Source organism: Abramis brama, assembly GCF_963993115.1.
Source record: "Abramis brama genome assembly, chromosome: 2".
Lineage (NCBI taxonomy): Eukaryota > Metazoa > Chordata > Actinopteri > Cypriniformes > Leuciscidae > Abramis > Abramis brama.
The window spans coordinates 58,727,569-58,748,850 of NC_139964.1; the positions used below are offsets into that span (position 1 = coordinate 58,727,569).

Genomic DNA, 21,282 nt, shown 5'->3' on the forward strand with positions numbered 1-21,282 from the left:
ATCAATCAGGTAAACTGCATTTAGAGGTGAAGTTGTCGGGTTGCAACAAAAAATAAAACATAAAATATTTTGTTAGACCTCCTGGACATTTTGTTGACCATTTGTTGAAAAGACACAAAATAATAATAATACATCGTGCTATTTTGAAGATCATTTTGTACATGACTTGGCTTTGCCCAATAAAATATGTTAAAAAGACCCATCATAAATTAATTCAGTATTCAAATAATTGCTAGAAGTTGCACCCAATTGGATCTTGGATCAACTGATAATGCAAATTTAGAATGCATCATTGTAGTCGAGGAAATTTTCAGACTATAACATAATAGCCTAACGTATGTATAACGTTTATAGGCCTACTTATAAAGTTTATAATACTTATAACGTTTATAATAATACTTATACAAGTTTCAGACGTTACCCTTTTTATAACGTTAACAGCTAACGTATTTAGACGTTTATAATACTTATGTAGCATAATTAGCATTAGCATAATTATCATTCGCATAACCTTTGAATTAAGAAAAAATAATTGTTAAAAATCAGTAAAATGGCCGAAAATTGTGGATGAGAACAATAAAAAGCAGACTTAATACAGTATTGCCAAGTGATATCCTTCTGAGACCCAGAACATTTTGTTTAGAGCATAAGAAACAAATGATAAAAAAAAAAAAAAAAAAACATTTTTGAAAATTGATATTTTATTCATGTTATGCTATGTCCTCTGTAGTGGACACCAGGACTCAGTTGTTTAAAAAATAAAATGACATGAAATTATATGTATCTAGGCAAAAACAATGCGATTTTTCTTTTCAATCACCAATACATTTTGGGGTTTCAGGATTTTTTGTAACCAAAATGTGTATAAAGATGATTCTCAACTATGTTATGAAAGATACAACAGAATTAATTAATTCACCATTTTACTTTATGCAATATGTGGGTAAAATGGCCATAAATTAATATTCCCATTCAGTGCAATGTATCTATAGGCCTACACTGTAACTAATTTGCACATTAATGTGTTCTTGGAGCAACGTTTAATGAAAAAAAGAAGTGTAATAATTGGAGTAATAATTAATTAGCAACATTTTAATAACAATATCTAATATTTCATAGGAATATTGATGTATAATTTATTTCCATATTCACTTGTTGTGTCTCCCAAAATGCCTGATAAACATGATTTAAGTCCTGATGTCCTCTACAGCGGACATGTATGAAATCAATGCCCTGTTCTGTAACAGAAGTCATTTTTTTATTTGAAACCCCATAACTTTTTCCTGAGATGTTGGTTTATGAAATACAGTGTGAAAAGTAGTCCGATTTAAATTATAATTACAATATATGATCATATTTCCATAAGAGTGCTACATTTGATCACTAAATTAATGTCAGACATTTTTAAAGACCAAGGAGAAGTTTTCATGGTGAAACCTCCAAACATTTGGTGAATGTGCTTTTACAGGACACCCAGGTTGTGCCATGTGACATGTATGTAGTCACAGAAATTCACTAAAATTTAATGTCCACTACTTTGGACAAAAGTCTATTCCTGGATCCCAGGAGGATATGATTTGAATTTGCGTAATTTGGCCACCAGAGGTCTATAAGCACACTAATCCATTTGAGGACTGAAATAGATGGACGTAGATGATTGACATTAGCGCCCGTTTGTCTTCCCACAAATCACTAGTTCATCCTCGTAATGCGTGATATTATCGCGTATTTTATACATCTCAATTTTAACGCAACAGAAATGCACAAGCGCTAAACACAGGCGTCTACTGGAAGAAAGCAGTGCGCGGGACAACCTTAAAACAAAACAAAAGCGCATTGGACATGAAAGGCGTTTAAAGCTCTGGCTTCAGTTCCTGTGAGCGTGTCGCTGGATAACATGCAGACGGACGGCAGTGACGCAGGGCAGCGTTCGCTCGGTTCATGCTGACTGACTGCTGAGTCCAGATAAACCTGCTGTTGTTGCTTTTCGCCCAAAACATCGAAGGACAGGAGCCATTGTTGAGATCATCGCATAGTTTTTTTTTTTTTTTTGCTGGAACTATGGTTTAGGCTGATAACGGGTAAGAATGGATTCCCGATAACAAAAGCCTGTCTGGGCAAATTGCGGTTTAAATCCTAGTATATAAACAATGTATGTTAATTAATAGCCTACATTTAAGAACAAATCTGTATTATCTAGTTAAGAACAAGGGGTGAGTTTTAATCACAAAATTCTTTGGAAATCTAGCCATTTGTTTGCTTGCTTGTCTTTGGTGCAGATTTTAACCCCTGCTTAACTGCAGGTATGTTAGCGTGTAAAGAGACACTTTAAATGCATTTGATGCAATGCGACGTGATGAAACAGTCGAAGTCTAGAATCGGCTGCTGAATGCATCATTGTGTCTTTTACAGTCAGAGATCTGGATGAACGCTATGGCTGCAGTGATGAATTATTCTCCGCCGTGGTGGGTTAACCTTTTCCATCGCCTTCCACACTTAAACCTCGAGTTTCAGCTGACCAGCAGCGATTTCCGCCCGGAGGACACCGAATATCAAAAGGTAGGTCGAGTTAAAGTGCTAACGCACATGATTTTGGAAGTATGTGTGAGACAACATCAAGATCGATGTGTGCGTGCGAGCGGCAACATCAAAGGCTGTTCTCAAGCATGACGTCACCCTCTGAAGGCTTTTACTGCATTGTGCCAACTAGTTTTGAGGTACTAGATTGTGATTTGTGCCATTCAGAGTGTCACATATTTGACTGCTAGTTATAAATAATAAACACAAAATGTGCGATTCATACGCAATTATGATAAAACATCAAAGAGTTGTCCAAGAATAGACATTGATAATGCAGTAAGACAATACATTTCTATTTAAAACAGTACAAATACTTTATTTAAATAAAGCACTCTGGCTGATGCCTTACTATCTTTGGTCAACCAGTCTTTTTTATACTGGTTAGTAGCATGGCTTTGTTGATTAGGTAGCTTGATCAGTCCTAACCAGTTTAAACTACGATGAAAATTCCTGCTGGTCAAGCTGGGACGTCTTTTACGCCTAAAGAGTGGCATTGATTTGCAATCGGTTTGAATGACTTCATCTTTACTGAGCTTCTCGTGTTGCACATTAGAACAGACTGTCCAATCACTGAGCAGTTACTGTTCAGAAATGATGTTATGCTTAAGAGCTGTGTGGAGATAGTCAGTGTTTGTCTATTTACCCAGCCACAGAAATAGATATCAACACCCAGTAGGAGACATTATGAGGATGTGCATAGGCTATATAATGCATTTCTACATGCATATGCAACATTTGGTCATATGTATAATTTAGAGGCATTTGATATTACTGTATCTCAGTCACTGCAATATTAAGGGAATGCTGCCAAAAAATGGTATAAACAGTATAACTGTGCATAGTTTCCCTTTCAGATGCAAAATTTATAAGAGGAGAGTATTTAAATGAATCATGCAAGGTGATTTACTAAGGTTTGCGCTCGTCAGTTTACTGATATTTGCGCCATTATTTACAGCCCCAAAAAAGCAAGTTTTAAACCAGATGCTAATTTGTGCTGCTCTTGGTAGATTGCATTGGTCATCATGGAAATGATCCGGCTGAGTCTCTCTGTTTTTTAATTTGCGCGTTGTGAATAGATCATGTGCAGAACTTTCCAGCTTGTATGGTATTGCGCTCTCACGCTAATTTACAGTTTAGTAAATCTGGCCCATAGACTTCTTTCAGACAGAGATGAAGGTCACAGAGACACTTTTCATTTATAAAATGTCATGAAGGTTTGTTTACTGTCCACTTCATAAAATGACGTTATTTTGTCAAAGCAGCCATTCTCCAGAGGACCAGTAGGAAATAGCATCCAGCTGCGTGAAATTGCAGCCATGGTTGCCTTTGCTCACCAGCTATAGCTGTCAGTGACCACATCCAGAGCACTCCAAAGCTGTATGGTAAAATGGCCAACAACAGTCACTTGTTCCCAAAAAGAAATATCTGCAATTAAAAAGATACTCAGGGCTGCAGTAATAGAAATTGATCTCTCAGGTTCAAATGTTGTTTGGAGAAATCGGATGAATGCAAAACAGTTTAAGAGAAATGGGCTCACTTATCACTGCAAAAATACATTCTCTGCTGTGAATAATTTTCCAAGGTCAAGACATATTATATGTGATTACATTCAACTCAGTGCTGAAAGACGAGTGAAACTTGTATGTGCTTGAATGTGAAGGTATTAACATAGTGGAAAACATCAATGAGGCCTGGTTTTCCTGGGATGTTTGTAGATGAGATTGGCCTAGTTGGTTGGCTTGGTAGGTACGAGGTCACAGGAAAGCCACGGGGTATGTGGGGGTAAATCTGTATGAGATGAGGTCATGACAAGCCCTTGGGTCTGTCTGGCCTGGCAAGAGCAGAAGGGAAGAGAGTGAGGGAGGGAGGGAGAGGAGAGGAGAGGAAGAGGAAGGGGGGTTGGGTGTTGTTATTCTCTTTTTTTATAAAAGATGAATGCACCCCTTTCTGTGGGCTTCTGTGAAAATGGGGTTTAATCCCTAATGTATCCCAGAGTGCTTTGCTGGCATCCTTTTGTCAAATGGACACATAGTCTTTATGCCAGTACCCCTTCGCTCTCATTCTCACACTCTTACACATGCATGCTGGGACATACGGGGGTCTGCACTCGTTCACACCGACACATAGGGAGAGCAAGCAAACTACTTGATTTGAAGATCACATGCCAGTACAACAGTTCTAAATGGAGAAATATAGCCTGGAAGTTGATACATAAAATTAATTCATAGTTTTAATATATTCAAATATAATTAAATAATACTATAATGAAACTGAATAGAATACATCAATAATAATTAATGTATATTCTAATAAACATTATTTTAAATAGTCTATTATGTTGAACAAGGCTGCACTTATTTGATAAAAAAAAATGCAGGAAAATTAGTTATATTATTTTAAATGTAATGTAATTTATTCCTGTGATGGCAAAGCTGAATTTTCAGCAGAAAGGGACAAAGAGGCCACATGTGCACCCAAATGAACTCGGACACACACATAGCCAGTGTCATTTCAACATTATTCAGCCGCCCCCAAGGCCTCCCTTCAACCACCTTTAAAGCTGTGCTTACAACCTGGCACTGAGAAGAAGACATATATTTGCACTTTTGGATTGAAACCATCTGTGTGGCGGAGGGTTTGCTTGGATCTCAGGGCACTCAGTACAATTGTTTGCCTGGGTCTGGCCCGCCAGTAGCTGCCAAAACGTGTCAGCACTTTGTCCTCCTCTTTTCTCGGTACTTTAATGCCACATGGACCTTATCCACAACCAACACTGGGATTTCTTATGTCTTTCTATTCAAAAGATCATCGTGATTGTCCGATTCGCTAATGGATCATTCATTTGAATCAGTTCTTTGTAATGATTTGGTCAGATCTATTCACAAAATGCCTGTAGTTCACTTGACTTCAAGAGTTTTTACAATCTGTGTAACTTTATTGAGAACATGAATATAAACACTAGCATTTTACTAAATATTTAGGAGTTTCACAACAACACAAAAACATAACCACACAGGGACTTCTGGGAATGCTGTTAAAGGGCTAATTCACCCAAAACAAAAATGTACTCGCTCTCATGCCACTCTAAACGTGTATGATACTTTATGGTCTGTGAGGATATTTTCCAAGAACTGTTTTTGTTCATTCAATGAAAGATAATGGGATCAAACACTGGTCTTCACTGACTGTCATTTGTATTTACAAAAAAAATCTTTTAATTTAATCTTTTATAGACCTTTTTCACAATATTTTATATATATATATATATTCAGTTGAATATATATATATATATATATTGAGGGTGAGTAAATAATGACAGAGTTTTCATTTTTGGGAGAAGAACTAAATATGTACATTTTCCTGTATTTTACCTGTGTTATTTGTGTCCTAAAAAAAGCTCCCTTTGTCCACCTTGGTCTAGCTGTCTACTTCCTGTAAATGGGAATAGCAGATGCTGTACATATGTCTTAGTTGGTATCAGGCTTCTGTTTTCTCAGCGCTACTGTAATAAAGGTCTCGGCACAACTTTTGTATGTTCCGTGTCCAAAATGAGGGTTTTTTACGACTTTCTAACTGCAATAGTTTGAGAGGATTTCTGTTTGCTTGAGACGGCTCGTACAGCTGTGTTGCTATTTCACGTTTGACGTGGAAAAAAGCACTAGGGTTTTTTCTCAGCAGGGAATGCTGGGATAATTAAAAGCATATTGGGCAGGAAAGGGGCCCAGCTGGCAGGAAGTCACGAGTAGTGCCGATGAAACGATTTACACCAGAACACTGCGCTGTACACACAAAAACACACGTACTAATGACACATAAACACTGAGCTGAGAGGTAAATGTCATTGCGCTTAAATGACTGTGATTACTGTTTTAGCTTTACCATTATTCTTTTAGCACAGATTGAGGTAATATGGTGATTTATGTGTTCTGTGGTTTTGCCAATAGCAGTGTGTGCTACAGTGTGTATTACTGAGTAAAATTGTGCTGTCATAGACCAGATCCTAGATCTGTCCTGTAATTTACAAGCACATGAATTAAATGATCTGGGTTTACCTTCTAATTGAAAACACTGAGCTGCACAATTAATTGTTAAAAGATTGCAATCTCGCAAACACCCTTGCGATCTTATTCCAAAATGACAACAATTCGGCTATGTCTATTAAACATTTGACAAGTACGATCACAGCAGAACATTAAAATCTGCCTTCATGCTATCGCTGGGATAAACGTTTATAGTTTGGATATAAATGCTAGCATTCAAAATAGAGTAAGCCACCATTTTAAACTAACCTGACTCTTCAAATAAATATTGTATCAATTACATTGTTACACCAGTAGGTGGCGACTATTTGCCATTGAATCATTCATTCAAGTTTCTTTCAGTAACATTGATTCATCCAGTAACAAAATGAGTCTTTATGAGTGAGTCATTGAAATCATTCATTCAAACCGATTAACGATTAAATGAAATATTTTAAAATTAATGAAATGGTTTTTAAATAAAAAAAATTACATTTTGTCAGAGCCTCTAGTAATTTACATATTATTTTGTTTAGTTGTCTATTTAGAATTGTGGGAGAATTCTGATCTCTATTTAAAAGAAAATCGTAATCATTTATACTTGAAATTCACATTTGAGTTTTATTATTATTTGTATAAACAAATATTTTTATTTTATGCTATGCTATTAGTTTACAAAATATATACTGGAAATTCACATTTGAGTTATGTTTTCCTATTTTACACTATTTTAGACTGTATACACTTAATTCACTTTTAATTAAACATTGTGAACACAAATAATACAATTTAACAAATAAAAAAATATTTTATTATACATTTATCCAAACTATTAGTCTCCTTGGTAAGAAAGGATATGCTAAAGGAACAAATGTATAATTTCTGACAGTGCTGTTAATATTGCATATCCGCTTATATTTACCAATTCTGGTGCTTCATAATGATTATAGAAGACATTTGGCTTTAAAAACATATTGGATTCCTGCATGCACATTCATGAACTATTTGGGTTTGGTTTTATGGCATTCCTGTAATTAGATAGTGCCAACTTCCTGCCATCCTGCTCTTTATTACTACTGAGTCGCCCAATACAAACTAAAGTTCAGTCTCTCCCTCCCTGTGTGTGTCTCTGAGGGCTGCTAATAAGATAATTACATTTGAGTTTTAGACTCCCTCCCCCACTCTCATCTTCTCCTGGATTATTTATATAGTCTCTTCTCTTTGGTCTTGATCACTGGTTATAGTCTCCTTTTGTGATCACATTTTCTGTTGCCTAAACTTCATCACTTTTCCAAGAAATCTCAGCTTCATAAACTTGGGTTTGAGTTAGTGTTAGGTTATAGTAATTATAATAAGCTTTATATAAAAACAATAAAAGTCTATGATATATCCTCATTTAGATTAGCTACGTGTGTGTGAGGGGGGGAGAGAGAGCTGATAATTAATTCTCTCTAATCTCTTTACGAATGCTGTCAGTGGTGACTGACTCAAATGAGCTTTGACACATCAACAGATAGAAGCTGACATCAACTCGCTCATAGGTCCCTCAGACTCACAGATGACCAGGATCGAATATTAATGTTTTAAATATCTCATGACACCAGCTCTAAGCCACAGCACTAACAATAAAGCATTTAAATGTAACTTTAAGGGTGTAAATGACAGCATTGTGTCAGCACTGACACTGGTGATCCTGCCGTGATGAGCGTCTGCACTGGGCCGGATCTGACTAGGTCACTCTGGGCATTTGAGAAGAAATTAGTGATCCTGCTATATTTTGCAAACCTGGGCTTGTGAATATCAACTGTTTGGAGATCTTGCTTTTACTTTTATTCCCTGAACTGTCTTTTTAGTAAGGTTTTTAGAGCAGAGGTTATCAACCTTTTTGACTCAAAGGCCCCTGACTGTCCAACACAATATTAGAAGTCCCCCATATATGTGTGTGTGTATTTATATAATATTGTGTTTGTATGTATGAGCTATATTATATTATTTACAGAAGCTATTGGTTATTGGTAAACAATTTATTTTGTTGCAAAAACTGTATGTATACTATATCAATAAAAAAAGAAGGGATTTTAGTTGATTTCAGTTTACATCTTGATTATATATATTATTTTTTTTTTTGCATTTTAATCAAGTTTTTAATAATATAAATATTAATTATATTAGTACTAATAATTCATTCAAATAAATTTAAGTCATCATGTGGCCACCTTGGATTGTTTCAGTAGTTTGTCACCTGGTTGAGAATCCACTGTTTTAAAAGATATACTTAGAAACTCAGGGATGGGATGTTGACTTCAGTCAGTAAGCTCCTACCTACAGTAGCAACCTCTCAAACACCCCAGCAACCACTAGCAACTATTGCAATGCCCGCAACCACCCTAACATGTTTGCATGAGCAAGCACCTCTCGATTTGACTTAAAAAAAATAAGAACTATAGTAAGAAAAGTATTGATATGAAGATTGTACTGCAAGAATAATAATTTAAAAAGAAATCCCCATTGTGTTCCATTAATCAAATGATCCTATTTGCATTCCACTGTTGGAATGCTGGAAAACACAACAAAAGATGCATTATGATGGAAAACACAAAGAAAAAGTCTGAAGCCAAACCCTTGTTGGCTATATTTTTAAAATGATTTACCCAAGTAGGACATGCTTCTGGATCAGCATCGTTGTTAGTGCTGGATGAACATTCAGAAGATCATTTCTCTGTGATTTTAAATTATGGTTGGTAATACCTTTCGGACTGTGATTTTGATAGGAACGTTGTTCCAGGACTAACAAGGGATGTTGATTCAGTATCATGTCCTAGAAGAACTTGGCACCATGTTGTGTGTGTGTGTGTGTGTGTGTGTGTGTGTGTGTGTGGTTATGCAGACGTGTATACAGTAGAACTTCTGAGCTCTTACGTCACAGCTCTGAGACCAAAAGAAGTCTCCCGTGTTCAGCCTGACCTACATTTGCTGCATATGGAGATTTTCATGGTACACGGTAGCCATGGATTTAAAAAAAAAAAAATCTAGATAATTCATGACACTTCTGGTGCAGAGGATGTAGATCTGGAATAAAAATGCATGACTCCTTCTGAAAAGGTCTTCTAGAAGAGCATATCACAATCAATCAATCAATAAATAAAATATTCTTAAAACGATGTTACTCCAGATTTCAATAAAAGAAAACGTGATACTGTACAATAACAAAAGATTGTGATTGGAAGACCCAGCCTTCAATGGCCTCATTGTATTCTTTATTGTTGTCGGTACATTTACGGTCTAAATCTGTCTCTCTCTCTCTCTCTCTCTCTCTCTCTGCAGTCTGTGTTGTTGCTAGGTGCAGCTGCATTGGTGTGTTTGGCACTGGACCTCCTCTTCCTCCTTTTCTACTCTTTTTGGCTGTGCTGCCGTCGCAGGAAGAACCAGGACTCTCCCAATGCGGACTGCTGCTGCACCGCTTGGTGTGTGATCATCGCCACGCTCGTGTGCAGGTCTGAGAGTTGCACTCTTATACACTTCAACACAAAACACTCATCACCTCATAATGTGGCAATACACGTCATACATTCAAGTCAATCGGGCATCACGATTGAACTTCCACACAAATAAAACTGATTGCAATCCATTCATCTGGGTCTGTTCCAAACAGCTCCCTTGCCGTCCGCTGTCAAAATAGGCATAATAATAGGCAATAATAACTGAAATGGAAGCTCGTAGTTGGCTAATCTTAAAAGCTCTTCAAGTGCACGAGAGACTAAGTGCATGGCAGGTTTGGTTTGATTAAAATGAACTCTGGTGCGATTGTGAACGCTGCAATCCGAACTCTGGACTGAAATTCGGTTCGACTGAAATATGAACGCAATGTGATATCACAAGATGCAACCCTAAAAAGGACAAAATGCTCAAGCATACCTGTTTTTCTCGTCATATGAGCTACGTTGCTCATTACAGTTCGGTGCAGGCATTGGAAACGTGTCTCCTTGCAGCAGATCTTCGTTTGAGGAATTCCTGGTGCTATTTTGACTCCTTTACACATTTTATAAGCTCTTTGTGAGTTCTAAAATACTGGTATAATGGTAAAAATACCATCATATGTACGCACATACAATGAGCGCATTTAGCCCATAACACAGCATTGGTTTAAATGTTTGGTAAGTTTCGTTGCAAAATATACGTCATAAATGTAAAAAACTCATTTTTGTTTTGTATTTTTATGTTTGGTGTTAAAAATGACAGTGTTTCTTTTTTGGTCTGGACCAAAAGAAGCAAGAGAACCAAATTACAAGTGTGAACACACTGTCAAAGGGTTAGTTCACCCAAAAGGAAAATTGCTGTTCCACAGAAGAAAGTCATATAGGTTTGTAATGACATGAGGAAATGTTTCGGTACGTTTACACGACAACGATGTGCTAAAAACAGAAAAGTTTTGTCTTTGTACAGATAACAACGTTATCAAAACGATCCCCGTTCACACGGATCTGCAAAAACGACTAATAACGCTGTATTATGCATGCCAGACAAGTAGTTGATGAAAGACTACGCACCTGCGCACATCTGTACTCATTTACCACAGTGCCTTTGAGCCGAACCCACATGCTTCTGAAATGACACAAATTTCACAAATTACATAATCTATATATTTTTTGGCCAATTTTCATTCTAAGGATGCTAATCTCTATAATACTGTATAATTACTTTGTCTTCTGGGTAAATTTCATCTTCGCAAAGGCAGAAACATTCACTGTAATCCCATTTTTTGAATGTTCTCCTCTAATATAAAGTCGCTTTTTACTTGCTTCAAGAAAATGTCAAAACCTTTGAACAAAAAGGCTTCGAAAACGTATATCATCTTTGAGTCTGTTGTAAGGAACCTTTAATTTTTTATGATGACCAAATGTTGTACGCATGCCCCCCCCCCATCCTTTTTCTTACTGTTAATATCTGTATCCTTTTGTTTGCAATTTTTTTTTTTTAAATAAAAGCCTAAGGCTAAACATGTAATAGGCCTACGCATGTGCATGCCGTCACCGTTGTCACAGATTCGCAGTTTTGTAGTTTACACGGAGATGATGATTTAAGAAGTTGCTCTGTTTGTTCTTTTGATATATTGCATGTTCAGATATTCATACAACAAATATTCTGGGAGCCATGAAAGATTTGTGAAAATGACGAAAAATCCTGCCGATGGCTGGGAAAAAAATGCTGACGGGGAAAGAGTTAACAAAAGCCAAAAACTAAGAACAAAAGAGCTCTCAACTAATAGCTGTATGACACATAATTCATGCAACGCATATGGCAGCTTATTAAACGCCTAACCCACGCTGATGAGCGCCGGTGGCCGTGATTCATATGAAATAGTAGGTGTGTGTTTCTCCTTGCGCAGTGTGGAATGGATGGTAACTCATCTGTATTTTTAGTAATAATCCATGTCTGTATTTCAATGTAAACCTGACAGCATCCTGCACACACTCGGTTGTGTTAACCCATTCTTGATTAGGATAGTTAGGACATTGCTGGCAACATTTTTCACAATCCACATGCTGTCACATCTGACTGTTGACCTTGACAAATCACCTCAACATTTTAAACCATTTCTTTAGATTGACATGTTACTGAATTTCATCTTCCTTTTAAATGTGTTCAATCCAGTAAATATTCAGGTGTTTATGTGCAGTTTAGCTTGTTGCGTACATTTGGTCTCTGGTTAAAACGTTTTTAATTATTCCTGTCAGATTTCTTTAGAGAGAGTTGCGAGGTCAGATCAGGCAGGCAGCCGTTGCACACTGAACCCTGAACACAGAGGTTAAGTAGTTTAATCAAGAGTCTGCATTAGTTGGGAGTTAAAATGATGTCGGCTGAATTGTCCTGCAATGACCCTGTTTAATAATACCAGCTGCTATTTTCTGTGGTCGTGATTGTAGAAATAGTGGATTGGTTTTTAAATAAAAGCTTCACGGAAATACTTTGATTTTTAAATGGGAGTCTTTGCTGTAGTTCACACTTGGTCAAAATGGGTTTCAAAATATTTTAGGTTCTTTCATTTATGTAAACCATAAAGGTGTGTCACATTTACAGTTGCTCTGTGAAATTACGCTGATGAAATTGGGGAATTTCAATAGGGATCCATGCATTTGGGTGTCCCCCATGCATATTTTGCTCATGTTCAAGTAATCTACAAGTCTATGATTTTGTACATCAACGGCTTTTGGAAGTAATCATAATGTTATCAAGTTATGTAGCTATTGAAGGGAAAACTCTAGTTTGTGTAGATAATAAGCTATCATTTTGCATATGAATTTTACATAGTTTTGTTTCGTTAACTGTTACTTGTTATTGTTTTAATTGCTTTTGGGTTTTTGCTTTCTTTGTCTTCTGTTCTGATTATTTTCTGGGCTCTCCTCCCATTTATCCCCCCACAAGGGTCATCAGACGATCTTCTCCTCCCCTCTGTTCCACCCCTTCTGCCTTCCGTTCCTCCTCCTTTCCTCTTCAGCTCATGTCTGTCCTATATCTGACTTCATGCTCTGCCGTTCATGCTGTGATTGACAAACAAAGAAGAGATTTATTTCCCTTAGAGAGAGATGGATGCAGAAGAACCAGAGAAAAGGACAATGACGACTGATTGATTGAGCGAGATGCAGATAAAGCTTAACGGAAAAAAAGAGAGCGAGTTGCGGCTCAGACTGAGTGATGGGTCCATGGCAGAGATGAGAGATGTCATGCTGATATGATGGCTCAGATGAAACACATTGTGCCTCATGCATCATTAAGTACATCAAATAGTCCACACACTCATGGGGTGCCGAATAACGAAAACACTTTAGCTCTCTCCTAAAAAGCTTAATCTCACTAATGTTTTGTGTTTTTTAGCTTTAGTAGCTCAATGAATGTTCAATCAGAACCATTCAAAATACTGTAAGCAAATAATTTTCATGACATTCATTTCCACTAAAAGAATATTCCGGCTTCAGTACAAGTTAAACTTTAACAACAGTTAGGGTAATGTTAATCACCACAATTTTTTTTTTTTGAGTTTTCCCAAAAGTACTAAAAGAACCGTTATTAGAATCTTTAAAGGTGCTCTAAGCAATGTCACTCGTTTTTTAGGCCGAAACATTTTTTGTCACATACAGCAAACATCTCCTCACTATCCGCTAGCTGCCTGTCCTCTGAACACACTGTAAAAAAACGCAGTCTCTGTAGACAGCCCAGGCTCCACAAACAACAACAAAAACAAAGTGGCCCAGCCTGGACCACGAAACATAACAAACAGTGTTCCAGCCAATAACTGACAAGAATGATTGGGGGTTGGGGGTTGGGGGGAGAAGCATGAAGAGGGAAGCAGAGAGAAGCATGAAGAGGGAAGTTTGCTAGAGGAGAGATATCCTAGACAACGGCTAACGTTAGAATTATATTCTCTTGAATTTTGATATGGCCGACACACGGCCAAAGAGACAACGTTCCGATGAACAAATGGCAAAGAAGAGGGAAAAGGAGAAGGAACGTGCAAAGTCCAGAATTTACATCGGAAAAGCCTGTTTCAGGAAGCATGGAAGGGAGGGGGAGGGGACGGGATGAGGAGGAGGGAGGATCGAGCTAGCCTCCGTTTTGTTTGACAATACTTCGAACGTGAACAAGAAGTGACATCACCCAACATCGCTTAGAGCACCTTTAAGGGATCAAAGTTGCTAGTTCGCTTAATTTGAATCGCTTCAAGTCAGAAAAATACAGAAATGCTTCACTTGGTTGGTTGTTCCCTATGATTCAGATTTAAGGACCTTTTCAAATAAAGACAAAAAACTTCTGCTTTTTGGCCGTTCATTTAGACGACAATATCGTTTTGGGGGCCTGAGGCTACGTCTACATTTATCCGGATACATTTGAAATGGCGTTTTCATTTCAAAATGCTCTCCATCCACGCATAGTGTTTTTAAGTGTTTTCCAAAAGTTTCTCGTCCACACTGAAATGTTGGAAAACGCAAAATTCACCTTACTGTGTATGTGTAAACCCTCATAAAAGCTCACTGAGATGCTACAGACGGAACAAGACATAAAGTTATCACGCAATTCTTCTGGCAGGATCATTTTATTTCGCAAAATATCTCACTATTCACTGATGCGTCCGGGTCGCACTCACTCACCATTATACTATGTTTGGTCTAAAACGCATCTGCTCTCATGTTTTGCTACAGGACAGCAAATGCGAGTAAATTATCTGTCATCTTTGTAGGACTGCGATATGAAGAGTGTACAAAGTAACATATTTTAGCAGCTGTGTGAAAGTGAATAGCATATAACAGGCACAATAGCAGTATAAAGACATATCTATAGGTTCAATATGCATCACATGACTAAACATGCTTCATCGTTTTCAAATACCTCCATTTTGACAGTCCACATTACTACGCGAAAATGGCTTTTTCAAATTTATCAACTTTGCAAAGCAAAAAAGCTTTGATTTCGTTCATAAAAACGCCATCTTAATGTGGATGGATGGCCAAAAACGGAGAGAAAAAGATGTGTTTTCAAACGAAAACGTATTAGCGTGGACAACGTTCATGTGAACGAGGATCGTTTTGACAACTTTGTCGTCTGTACGCGAAAAACGCAAAGGAAAAACTTTTCCAATTTTTGTACACCGTTGTCGTGTAAACGTACCCTTAATTTTTATATTTATTTTATTATTTTATTTTATTTCCATTCATTTATTTATTCTTTTCATTTTTATTATGTTTTTCTAGTTTTTACAGTATGGACATTTTTTATATTGTTATACACTGCAAAAAATGTCTGTTAGAAAATAAGAAATACAATAATGCATTTAGTGAGGTTTATGCTTCAAACTTATAAAAAATATATTTAAGACATTCAAAAACATCTTGTGAATTCAAGTCTTATATTTTTCAGTATTGTTTCACAGATGCTGATGTTTTGACATGTTTACTGGAGAAAATAAGACAAAGCTACTGATGATAATTTTTAGCAGTGTGTGTACGGTATTGTCCTGGGCTAAAGCGACCCGTTTCGGATAAAAAATATTTTCTTCCTCTGCATTACATTCTCTCTTTTTCCCTCTGTCGCCCTCACGTCAGTTTTTTTCCCCTTCTTTCCCTGGCGCTGCTCCCTCGGTTCCTTGGAGATGTTGCCATAGCAACAGAATCAGATTTTGAACATTGAAGCTGCGAGATGAATAATGCACTGCAGGTCTCTGCCAGTGTGTGTGGGGAGGCTCTGCATGTGTGTGCCATAGCCGCATAGTCATTATTCAATATCTCTTATCTAACAGTGCCAGATTCTCACGAAGATGTGTCTGGTTGTATCTTTAGGTATTTGGGTTCACTGTTTAATTATTCGAAGTCATTTTGCCTTGGTTTATGTATAACACTTTGGCTCAGTAATTGACCCATCAAGCCAGAATCGATTCTATTTAAAGCAGCCAGGACTAAAAAAGTAATGGCTTATTTTCCACATTAATGACATTTAACTGAGTTGATCTTGTTAAGGTTGAAAGTCTAAGGCGGCTTGTCCTGACTTTTCACATTTATGTTTGAAAGTGACCCATATATGTCTGTGCCAACTGCATCTCTGAATGAACCCACACGAACTTAACAAAATTCTGTACTGAATTTCATGTACCATTGTGTTTATATGATACTTAAAAAAAATGATACTGCTAGTACCTTTGCTCTTTTTGCTTTTTTTTTTAAGTGTGTTAAGTGTGATTAATAATTAATTCAATATCACATTACCATCTTAAACCAACACTGTAGCACTTGTGAATCAAATATTTTCATACTCATTATACTTTAACAATTAGCTTTGGTAACAGTTACTATTATCCTCCAAACAGAACTGTTAACATATGCACACTCACACGATCTAACAGATAAACAAACAAGCCAGTGACTGTGGTCAGTGGTGTTAGAGTGAGGGTTTCTGGGTAAGAGAGGGAAAGCCTAGTTGAGCCACGTGACTCCTGACCTTAACAAAGAATGACAGCTTGACCTCTCTCTCGATATCTCTGTCTCACACACTCTTAAGCTTATAAGAGCTCTCCTGCCTAAATCCTCTTGTATTTGAGTGACAGAGACAAAGAGTAACACATGCAGGAAAATGTGCACATGGCATCAGATAAAACCCTCACTCTTACACACTAAAACTGCCCTGAGAATAATGTACTTTAAATAAATGCGCCATTATCTCACATTAATTCCGTTGTGTGAAAGGGGTCATGAATTAAGAGATAAAAAATGTCCTTGATCTTTTGTAAGAGGTCATTGTAATATAAAAACATCCTGTAAGTTTCAGAATTCAGAATTTCCTTGTTAGTCCAAAATCAGCTTTTATATATATTTTCTATATGTATATATTCTATATACAATGTGTTATACTTAGTATATTTAGGGAAAGCCCATGGTTCTGTGTTTTAATGTCTTTATAAAAGCAAAAACCTCACCGTTGATTCAGTCAAGTTCAGATCTGCTAACCTGGTCATTTTCAGGGTCTTCACGAGTTTTTTGTAGTCTTAAGATTCCAGAATAAAGACATTTGCTTGTGAGAGAGTGTTATTACATGTACATTCTATATAAAAGAATCTGTCACAGTCACATGAACTAATTCCTATTTTGATGACTTTCCCGCAGTGCTGGCATTGCAGTTGGTTTCTATGGAAACGGCGAAACGTGCGATGGCGTGACACGACTGACATATTCTTTGCGCCATGCTAACCAAACAGTGGCAGGCATCGACAAACTGGTGAGTCATTCACGATTTTGTTTGTTCTGAGCTGTGGACGATTTTCTGTATCCAAGTGTTTAAAAGAGACTTAAATGCCCTTCTGTTGCCAGTGATAAACACTTTGCTTAACACTCTTTACATATTTTCTTTTCGTTTTCTATTTTACAGCCGTAACTAATAGTTGCATGGCATACCGATACTAAAGTACTGTTGTACCAAAAATCTACCGCCGCCTCTACTGAACATCCCACTGCTGTTGCTAGAGAGTTCATTGCCCTTTGATGAACACTTTAACTTGAATAAACACTACTTCTCTTGCCAAATACTTCACTGCACCTCCATGGCCACAGCTACAATCCCCACCATGCTTGGTTGTTAAATGTTAATTATTTCAAAAGGTCATGAGCGCAGACAGATGCGTTTGGCGAGTATGCACTATCTAGTGGACTTGTTGTATGTTGTTGTGCGCGGACCCTCCTGATGACAAAAATTACGTCTCTAAAGTTGGGCTTTAGAGAACCAGAGAGATCATTGAGACTAGTTATACACTGAAATGATTTTTTTTGCTGAAACACTGAAACTGAAATAGTTTCCATTTAGCCACAAACCAAAAATTGTTTATTTGATATAATTCAATAATTAGTTGTATATAAGCATTTAAATTGCTCACAGTGCATTTTTATATAAACTTTAAAATGATATGTTTCTACTACAATTTGTTGTTGAAATATATTTAAACTGTGGTTGCAATAACTTGTTTTCATGACAGATTTATTCAAACAACAAACATACGATAAATAATAAAGGCAATAGGTTAAGTAAAAATAAAATGAATATGTAAATATACTGCATATATTTAGCAAAATACTTCTCTCTAGAGTTATTTCTTTCTTGCCGACTAATGAGCTATGGACAATGAATGGCTTTCCTGAGGCAAATGTAACATGACGGGACATATTGTTTACAAGATATTTTATTTCTTTGTCTTTCCTTGGTTGAAACACTGAGGGATTACATGAGACATTTATTTATGCATGAAATGAAAACAGCATAGACTAAGAGCATTTTTAGGCCCGAAGATCGTTTGCTTTGCTTTGTTTCTGAAACAGGGACTTAAATTGTTACAATGTTGCATTTTCTTCTGGGTTCTGATCGATTTCACAAGGCAACGTCTCAAAGCATACCAAAATGTGCTTATGCAAGTCACATGAGAGTAAAACTGGCCTCTTATTGGTCAGAGTTTCCTCTGCGTCATCATCAAGATGATTGGACAAGTTCACTCAACAAGCTTATTGTGGCTTTATCTGTAACTGTTGAGACACACACAATCACTTATACGAATGTAGCGATCTAGGAGTGATTGTTTTAGTGCGGATCCGAACGCAATTGCCATGTTCATATATGCCTAAATGAACCGAACTAAGGGAGAAAACCACCAGGTTCCGAAACAAACGCTCCAAATGAACCAGGTGTAAAAATGCCCTAAAAGATAAGTTCATCAAAATGAAGATTGATTAAAAACATCAATATCGATACTGTCAACCCATCCCTAGTGCCCACAAAGCTGGCACATTTACTGGCACGCCATCGGATAAGCGCTAATTAAACTCCACTGTATGTAAATGGGATTTTGGTCCCTCCGAACATAGCTATTTTTAAGCTTTTTTGCCTTTTATTTAGATAGGACAGTAGGTAGACAGACAGGAAATCACGGAAGATGATAGAGGGGAATTGGACCGGGACAGGACCTCGAGCCAGGACTCAAACTCGGGTCGCCGAAGTGCAACCGTACCATATGTCGGAGCACTTGCACACATGGCTATGGCACCAACTGTTTTAACATTTCTTATACAGTAATCAGCCAGGCAGAAAATTCTCCAGGTCCTGGTCACTAATGATATCATTGTAGTCTACCTATTTGATTCAAGTGGCAGAAAAAAAATATGGATTTGATGTATTGAGCCTAACGTATTTCCTTTTGTTCGTGTGTTTGTATTTTAGGTATCAGAGAGCAGCAGCAGTCTGAATGAAACCCTGCAGGAGGGTTTGGTGCAGCTGGAGACTGTGTACTCCAAGCAGACAGACTACTTGTCCATCGTCCAGAAACTGCAGGGTCAGCTGGATGAGCTGATCAATCTGATGGTGGAGGTGCCTTTCTGGAGCACTACGGATCTCTCTTTGGATCACTTGGCATCCATTACTGAGCAGTTTGACTGGTACAGGTAATTATAAAGTCCAGTCAAGTCATCTTGCTCTGTCTAATTTTGTTTCAAAAGTATTACAGCAGAGAGTGGTGGTTTCTTAAATCCTGTTTTTACAAAAATGTAGTCTAGTGTGATTTGTTTGCAGATTTGCGTTAAAAAAAGAAAAATCTAATTCGGTGGCTTTCAGGCATAAGAATGACTTAAATGTCCAAAGACGTTACAAAGTAGAGTACACAATAGAGTTATTCAATAATAAAGTCCAGACCAGTTCCTACTTTTGGATAGTTATAAAGAAATGTCCAGCCACCTGGAAGTGATTGTGTGTGTGTGTGTGTGTGTGTGTGTGTGTGTGTGTGTGTTTTGTAGGTGGTTGGGTTATCTGGGCCTGCTGCTCTTTGATGTTGTTATCTGCCTGCTCGTTTTGGTTGGTCTCATACGCAACTCTAGAAGCATCTTGATCAGGTGAGTGCAAAAATGATTAACACATGTTTTATTTAATATCACACACAATAGCCACCCATGTAATCTATCACAAAAAATGCCTAATGAACCTTTTATGTACCTTTAAGAAGTGACATTACTTTTGGTTAAAATATAGCATTGTTTTTTATCATTTTTTATTTAATTTAGTACCAAAAAACAGAATTTTGTTTTTAATCCGAAAATGAAAATATACTAGTTAACCCAATATATGTGTGTTGTATGTGTTTAATACTTTTTACAGTATCACTGTATAAAATAATTTTCATTAAAGGTCCCGTATTATGCCCCTTTTCACAAGATGTAAAATAAGTCTCTGATGTCCCCAGAGTGTGTATGTGAAGTTTCAGCTCAAAATACCCAACAGATCATTTTTTACAGCATGTTTAAATTGTCATTTTTTGGGGCTCAGAAAAACGCGCTGTTTTAGTGTGTGCCCTTTAAATGCAAATAAGCTGCTGCTGCACGGCCCAGGGGGCGGAGCTTCATGAGCTCGCGCTCAGTCTCTCAGGACAATTTCATCTCACGGAATGATGATAATATCAGAAACTCTCAGTAACGGTGTTCATTTCGAGTCGGACAATAATGCCTACAGAGTCAGAGTGCTGTATAGAGATGAAACAGGTATAGTTTAGTAGTTTAATTACGGTTATTATAACGTATTTGTCATCTGCTTGTATCTATCCATTATTTATTAATAGCCTACAAGTCTGCTGTCTGAATGATGATCAAACATATACTGATGAGTTTAATAAAGTTTATTGTACATCACACAAAAAATGAAGGTCAGTTTTACTTCAGAAAATCACCGTAAGAGCTGAGTAAACACAGTAAGTTATAAGAAGTGCGCAAGTACATAAACGAATTTCGGTAGAGTTGAGGGAGCATTCCTGTGGGCGGAGGTTAGTCAAAAAACTGTTCAACTGACGTCATTAAAGAAGGAAGTAGAGGGATGTAGTCCAAACGGGCCGTTCGATGTAGGCGACTTCTGTTAAATAAAATATCTCGCTTGGCATTGAACTTTGAGCTTTATAATTTTACAGATATTATTTATGCTCTAACAGCAACATTACACACTAGCTAAAGTTTGAAACATGGGATCACGAAGAACGGGACCTTTAATAAAGCTGAGATAAAATAAAATATAAAAACTTTAACTAATTTCAGTTCAGTATTTCAGTTCTAATTTTCTTTTTCTAAGTAGTAAAATGATTTTGAAAACTCAATTAATAAACAAAAGCTTATAAAAATCACACGCA

The 21,282-nt window shown here is 37.0% G+C and overlaps 1 protein-coding gene across 1 annotated transcript in view; it reads left to right on the forward strand.

Moving 5' to 3' along the window:
* Window positions 1–1,629: 1,629 nt before the first annotated feature.
* ttyh3b (tweety family member 3b) overlaps window positions 1,630–21,282 on the forward strand; it is a 34,002-nt gene continuing 14,349 nt past the window's right edge. The window contains exons 1-6 of the mRNA XM_084105698.1: window positions 1,630–2,081; window positions 2,413–2,559; window positions 9,924–10,093; window positions 17,246–17,357; window positions 19,341–19,561; window positions 19,910–20,005. Coding sequence (XP_083961824.1) covers window positions 2,425–2,559; window positions 9,924–10,093; window positions 17,246–17,357; window positions 19,341–19,561; window positions 19,910–20,005 — 734 coding nt within the window. The 5' untranslated portion in view covers window positions 1,630–2,081; window positions 2,413–2,424. The remainder of the gene's footprint in view (window positions 2,082–2,412; window positions 2,560–9,923; window positions 10,094–17,245; window positions 17,358–19,340; window positions 19,562–19,909; window positions 20,006–21,282) is intronic.